Source organism: Venturia canescens, chromosome 11, assembly GCF_019457755.1.
Source record: "Venturia canescens isolate UGA chromosome 11, ASM1945775v1, whole genome shotgun sequence".
NCBI lineage: Eukaryota > Metazoa > Arthropoda > Insecta > Hymenoptera > Ichneumonidae > Venturia > Venturia canescens.
The window spans coordinates 966332-974011 of record NC_057431.1 but is presented as its reverse complement, the minus strand read 5'-3'; the positions used below and the strand labels follow the sequence as shown (position 1 = coordinate 974011).

At 39.2% G+C, this 7680-nt stretch overlaps 1 protein-coding gene across 1 annotated transcript; it reads left to right on the top strand.

The window, feature by feature from the left end:
* Positions 1-1691: 1691 nt before the first annotated feature.
* Positions 1692-3419, top strand: LOC122418315 (probable cyclin-dependent serine/threonine-protein kinase DDB_G0292550). The gene has a single exon (XM_043432452.1). It carries the CDS (start codon positions 1692-1694, stop codon positions 3417-3419), a length of 1728 nt encoding a protein of 575 aa, XP_043288387.1.
* The last annotated feature ends 4261 nt before the right edge of the window (positions 3420-7680 follow it).

Below are 7680 nucleotides of genomic sequence, written 5' to 3'. Positions count from 1 at the left end.
TTTTACATTTTTGTTATTTCAAGTCGCCCGAGCATGTAAATACGATCAAAATTTACAGAAAAATAACAGGAGTCTAAGGAAAATGATCACAAGTCAAATTAATAGTATAAAAAACAATCACATGTGAAAAATGTAAAAATCGACTCCGACGCATGCGCGAGCAGAGCGTCGATGGGCTATAGGACGCGTACGTGACTTTTAGCGATTATAATTTTACTAATCATATTAAAACAACTAATAATGTTAAAAAATGAAGGAAATTAAATAATATTTGATCAGATTGAAGTTTCTATTGTTGAAAATCGCAATAAGCTGTAAATCATAAAAAGCGGTAGTCCGCGCATCGTATGTTAGCCCGCTCGACCAACGGGCGAGCGTGAATCATGGCAACGGGCCAATCAGAGTAGGCGTTACAGAAAGGTGCGCAGAACCGAGCGAAAACGGAGATTCTCGGCGCTCGAGAATCTTATGGTGGGGACACGGGTATAAGAAGCGCTGCGCGACTCATTCGGCAGATAGTTCTCCCTGGCTAAAGAACCAACTCGGACCTCTCTCAATACATCAGCCTCAGCAATACTACACCTATCCTCAAAATTTTTGGGGTTCCCGTAGCGCGGACTCTCGGATCGACTCGGCGACGTCTCGATCCCATAGCCCGTGGACGGTGAATTGCCTATTTCCTTGGATGCCTGGATTCTCGGAGCGACTCGGCGACGTCTCGATCCCATAATCCAGGGTCCACACCTAACCTCTAAAAAATTTCCGGCTTTCCGTTGCACGGAGTTCTCGGATCGACTCGGTGACGTCTCGATCCCATAACACGTGGACAGAGGGTTACCTCTACCCTGTAAATGCACGGACTCTCGGAGGGATTCGGTGACGTTTCTATCCCATAGCCCGTGGTTTGCATCCTACCTTTTAACGTTATATTTCTTTCGTATTGTTGAGGAGAATTAAAAATTCATCTTATTATCAAAAATTAAATTCACGTTTGAAAAACATTGTCCGAGGTGATCCTGGTAGGGAGATCTAGACCCATAATAATCCAAGAAACGATAGTTGAAAATTAATTTTATATCGAGTAAAAAGAAATTCAAAATTGTAAAAGCGAGCAATATTCTTGGATTCACTTATTCTTAGAGCTAACGTAACAGGACATCGGGAAAATTAAACTTTGCATTTATAGCGAATTTTTAGGGTTAAGGCGTGTCGAAAATACAAGACAAAAGCGTTAATTAGAATAAAAACAATTTTTTTTTTCTCTTTGTTAATTTTGTACAATTAAATTCCGAAAATTGAGAAATTAAAAATTATCTCAGACAGAGAATTTGCAACGTTTTCGGGTCTCTCGGGTCTTTTTCTCGCCAGATCCGATTAAACAAAGCAAGACAATATTAAAATCAAAATACAAATTTTATTTTCCGCGAGCCAAAGTGCTAAATCTTCTTTATTTTTGTTAAATATCGATCAAAATTGAATAAAATCGATTATTTTATTATTTTCACAAAATTAACGGTGTCCGCGTTTCCTTCATACCTGCTCCTTATTATTAAGGTTGCTCGAACCGACGCGTGGCGGCGTTCAGGCCAGGTCGGCAAGAGCGTTTCGTTACAACTGGCGCCCAACGTGGGGCAGGTATCGCAGGGGGACGTGGAAGTTTTGCTTAACTGAAAATCATTGGTTGTACAAAAATGGCGGAAAAGACCGAGAGAAACGAAACAGCGAGAGATTCCGGGTTTCAGAATCCCGAGGACGATGGTGCAGGTGTTCGAAATGTCGATTTAACTACCTCAATTCCTCCTCCAGGAGCGGGGGATATTTTTAACGAATCTCGGGGTAATTTTGGGTTACAGTTGGAGAAAATTGACGAAAATCCCGGGGATATTAAATTAGAGGAGTTTGGCACTCCCGGATCAAATAGGGGAAAAATAGAATTTGGCGAATTAAATCACGAATTGTTAATGAGTTTAATAGATGCAATGAAAGAGATGAAGACTCAAGTGCAGAGCATGGCAAACGAGATCGCCCGAAACAATCAGGCAAACATTGATTTGAGGTCTGAATTCACAGAGAAATTCAAGACAATGCAAGCCACGATCGCTAGTGAGGTGCACCAAATATATGAACCAATTAAACGACATGTCACGGGCTTGACAAAAATCGTCCAAGACAACGAGTCTAAAAGTGCTGTAACCGAGGTGAGTGTGGCACAAATGCAACTGGATGTGAACGCGATCAAAAAGAGGGTCGAAAACCTTGAGCGGAAGGACAAAATTGAGAGTCCAAACACGGAAAGTACGCGGATTGTTCAGAAACTGAACAAAGAAGTTTCTGACGACGAATCTGAAGAGGAACTGGAAGAAGAAAGAAGAGAACGGATTCGGACGATGCTGCCGATGGACATGCATCCGAATAAAATTAAAATTAAACCACCCACGTACGATGGATCAGAAAAAAAGAGACCAATGAAATTCATCAAAGAATTTCGGAGGTACTGTGAAGTCACCAATCCGACCGTTACGGAGATGAAATATTTGCTGGGGCAATGCCTCGAGAAGGCAGCCAAGGAATGGTGGGTACTCATCGAGGACCGCGTTGAAGATTTTGATGAAGTGGAGAAGAAATTCGTGGAGCGATTCTGGAGTATGGATGTGCAGAGAAAAGTGAGAAAGGACCTCGAGTTTGGACACTACTCGGATAAGGACAATAAAATATCCAAGGTGGAGTACACGATCCACATCTTCGGAGCCGCTAAGGATCTCATTCCTCCTCCCAGTGATGAGGATATAATTGCGTCACTCTCGCAACACTATACGGACGAAATCCAAGCAACAATAATCAGCCGAGGATTCAAAACTCTAGAACAATTAATTGAATTCCTGGGGAAAATGGATCGGCACGGACCGATTAATTCGAAAAAGGAGAAGGAAGCCGCTCAATCTTCCCCAAATCAAAATCAAAATAAAAACGAGCAGAGACCGTTCCGTATGCCGCAGCAAAATAATTGGAATAACCAAGGAGATTATCAAAATAATTCCAACCGTGGCAACCCGAATTGGAATCAAAATAATCGACCGAATGGGGGATACAACAACAACAGCTGGAACAATCAACAGAATCGAAATTACCAGCAGAATTATAATCGGCCCAATAACGGTCATTATCAACAGAATTACAACCAGCGGCAAAACAACGGATATCCTCAACAAAATCGCTATAACGGAAACTACAATCAACAAAATGGTTATAATCGCCCAAATCAGAATCAAAATTCGAGACCTCAACAAAACAATGGAGGATACAGACCGCCAAATAACTCGAATAATCACCAGCAGAATAATCCTCCAGAACAACAAATTCAAGCAATAGAGGTTCATCAAGAACCACAGCCATCGACTTCTCAAGCGGGAAACGAATAAACGTTGTACCCGTGCTCGAAAAAAATGATCAAATAAAAGGAAAAGGAAACGAACGAGGTACAACGGTGGAAGAAGAAAAGAAAGACAATTCGCAGGATGGTTTATCGGAGGACCTCCAACAAAGAAGCGAAACAAACAAAACAGAGGAAATTAAAGTGGCCATCAACACGATTTTTACGGATACAAGAGAATTTTTAATGGAAGAGGAAATAAAGGGAGAAGCGGTGCCTATAATAGAATGTCCAGAAATCTATGCTAAGATTGAGGGTATTACAGTGACTGCGTTAGTTGATTCAGGGTCGAGAGTTACTACAATTTCAGAGGAATTTTATTTAGAGAACAAAGAGATTTTGAAAAATTGTCCACTTTTACCTGTCACGGGAGTGACGGTAAAAGGAGCGATAAAGGGAAAAATGACAAAAGTCAAAAATCAAATAATGGCGAGAACAGAGATTGGGAAGGTAAAAACGTACGTTAAATTTTTAATAATTCCTGGTTTGATTAGAGACGTTTTGCTCGGTATTGATTCCTTGCAACCGCTCAAAAGTTTGATTAATTTGGAGGAGATGTCTTTACGAGTTAAGTATAACGAAGTTATGGATGTAGTGCCCACAAAGGGGTCAATTGAAAAAGGAAAAATTGTTGGAGTTTTTGAAGAAGAAGTTGAAATAAATTTTGAAAAAGAGGAATTTGAGGACATTGAAGATAAAGTTAATGGGGAATTTTTGAAGAATTTGAATGAAATTGAAGATGTAGAGGATAATGAATTCATGGAGGCATTTTACCAGAGTGAAGAAAACATTTTTGAGCCAGAGCAAGGAAGAGGTGATGAAAAAGAAAATATTGAAGAAATTTTTGAGCCAATACAAAATTTGATTTTTGACGATAAAAACAGTGAGGAAATAACTTATGAAGAAATAGATGAAATAGTAGGACAGACTGAACTCTCGGGAAGGGAAAAAGAAATTCACAAACAAATAATATGGAATAGGAAGGAAGTTTTTCGTAAGACCACAGGAAGAATTTCGGTTTACGAACATCGATTAGACATTACGACGGATACGCCAATCGTTGCACACGCTTATGAGGTACCTTTAATGCATAGGGAAAAAGTAGACAGGGAGATAGAGAAATTGTTAGATTACGGGATAATTCAGAGATCAAATAGTCCGTGGATAAATCCGATAATTCCTGTTATAAAGAAAGACGGTACAGTTAGACTTTGTTTAGACGCGCGAAAATTAAATCAGGTGATGGCTAATGATCACGAATCAGTTCCAAACATGGAAGAAATTTTTCAGAAATGCCATTCGGCGAAAGTAATGACCACTCTAGATTTAACAAATAGTTTTTGGCAGATTCCTCTTCATCCAGATTCGATGAAGTACACGGCATTCAGATACAGGGGAAAAGTCTACGAATTCAAAGTAACGCCATTTGGGCTAAAAACAAGTACCGCCGCATTATTGCGAGCTCTTGATATCATTCTTCATGGTCTAGGGGATCACGTAATAAGTTTTGTCGATGACCTTTTGTGTATTTCCTCGAATTTCGATGAACACATGGCACATTTAGACGAGCTCTTAGAGAGATTACAGCAACATGGGATGACGATAAAATTGAATAAAGCAAAATTTTTCAGGCAGGAAGTAGAATTTTTAGGGCATATTTTGACGACTAAGGGCATAAAGCCACAACCAGAGAAAATACAAGCAATTCATGATTTTCCGCCACCCAGAAATTTAAAGCAGTTAAGGGGTTTCTTGGGGTTAATCAATTACTATACTAAATTCACGAAAAAACACGCCGAGGAAACAATTCCACTCTTAAAATTACTTAAAAAAGAAACAAAATGGCGATGGGGGGAAGATGAAAAAATCGCTTTTCAGAAGATTAAAGATTTATTTGTCGATAACGTTCTTCTAACGCATCCTGATCCAGAAAGGGAATTTATTTTGCAAACGGACGCAAGTAGCTATGCTTTGGGGGGCACCTTGGCCCAAAAAGATAAGAACGGTGATTTGGGGGTGATAATGTTTGCGAGCCGTACGCTCAAGGGTCCTGAACTAGCATACACCACTACGGAAAAAGAATTGCTCGCGATTGTTTGGTCCTTGAAAAAATTTAGAACTTATTTGCTCGGAGCAAAAATTAAAGTAATTACTGATCATCGAGCCATTACTTTCTTAAAAAATTGTCAATTATTAAATGAGAAATTAACAAGATGGATTCTCGCTATCCAAGATTACGATATTGAATTCGAGTTTTGTCCGGGAAATAGAAATGTTGTCGCGGATGTTTTGAGTCGATTAAATCCACCAGATGCTGGGGGGCGGAAAGGAAAAGAATTGGTGATTAGCACAATGTTAGCAATCAAACCGTCGCAGGAACTAGAACAGATGATTCGGCAGGTAGGACTTTGGCAAGAAAGAGAAGATAAGATCAGGGAAATTAGGGAGAGGATACAAAATGAACAAGACGATAAATATCGAATTCAAAATAACATTTTATTGAAAAAAATAAATCCCGATTCCTGGAGAATTGTTTTGCCACGAGAGATCCTCCATCTTCTCGTATCTGAAACACACAAAATGTACGGTCATGTAGGCGCGAAAAAAGTTTGGAAAATAATAAAAGAAGATTTCACTTACCCGAGATTATACCGCGTAATTAGACAAATTCTTGGTTCATGCGATTCTTGTCAAAGAAATAAAGTTCCTAACCAGCATTCTTATGCGGCACAGCAAAATATCATTCCGGAGGGACCGGGAGATATTGTGTCGATCGATTTTTTCGGTCCCTTGCCAGTTACAAAAGGTGGAATGAAACACATTCTCGTAACAATAGATGCTTTTTCCAAATTTGTAGTTTTGTACCCTCTCAAAGCGGCGACAGCGCCGGCAACAATCAATAAAATTTTTAACCACTACATTCCGGAATTCGGCAAACCAAGGAAATTGCAATTTGACCATGGCACACAATTCACTTCACGATTATGGTTAGGGAAATTAGCCAGTGAGGGGATTCAGCCAGTTTTTTCTTCTATTCGTCATCCTCAGGGAAATATAGTAGAAAGAGTTAATAGAGAGATAGGGAGATTTTTCAGAACATTTTTGACTGATAAGCACACAGATTGGCTAAAATGGGTTCGAGTAATAGAAGATTGTATGAATGAAACGCATCACGAAACAACCGAGTTGACACCCATTGAAATCCAGAGAAATATAAAACCACAAAGAATTTGGAAAAACTGGATTCAGGTAGAAAAAGACGAACAATTCAATGAGGAAGAAGGGATTGAAGCTAAATTAATGCTGGCCAGGGATAGAATAGTGAGAAAAGGCAGGGAAAGAGCTCGAAAATTTGATCAGAAGCATAAATTAATTAATTTCAATGAGGGCGACCTAGTTCTGGCAAAAGCGTGCAATGTAAGCGATCCAGTTAACAAAAAAATGGCAAAATTCTTTTCAATTTACGAGGGACCATATAGGATTAAAAAGCAAATAGCTACTGCAACATTTATTCTTGAAAATCCGGAAACAGAAGTAGAAAGAGGGATGTACCATGCCGCGAATCTCAAGAAATACAAAAATTGATGAAATTTGCTGATTCCGAGTAAAATTACCGGGATGTATTTAAATTAACTATGTAACAAATCTTTTCATATCATTTCCAAACGATTCCAATGCAAAAAATTGCCAAATTACAATAAAAATTTCAAAATTTCACGTCAAGCGTCGTACAAAACCGTTACGCACCCTCCATCCGTATTTCTTCTACGGGACTATTTAAAAATCAGAAAAACGCATAAAAGCTCGAGAAAATTTAATAATAATGGAAGGAAAAGAAAGAATCACAATACTGAGGCATTTTGTTAGCAATAAGAGCAATAAACAATGACAAAACTCATTTTTATTAGAAATTTCAAAGACATTACAAAAAAGGGTAAATATTGCATTAGAGAGCCATAATTACTCGACTGTTCAAGTTAATTAACAATAAGATTCATTTAAACAACCGAAAAACAATTTGAGAAGTTTGCGATTGCGTCATGCTTTCGGCACGACCGGAAGTTCATGAGAACGAAGTTTTAGGCATTAGTTCCCGAAGTATCCACGATCGGCGAGTGGCGCTGTTAGCAGCCGAACTCACGAGCGTTAGCGAGGTCCGGCCGCCATGTCAAGTCGTCATTCGACAACGGACACTCGAACGAGACGGACGTGGTTTCTCGAGCGAAAATCAAAAAGTACGAGAATTCAGA

Excerpts from the sequence above, each read along its gene's own strand:
- LOC122418315 (XM_043432452.1), top strand. The coding sequence starts at position 1,692 with ATGGCGGAAAAGACCGAGAGAAACGAAACAGCGAGAGATTCCGGGTTT.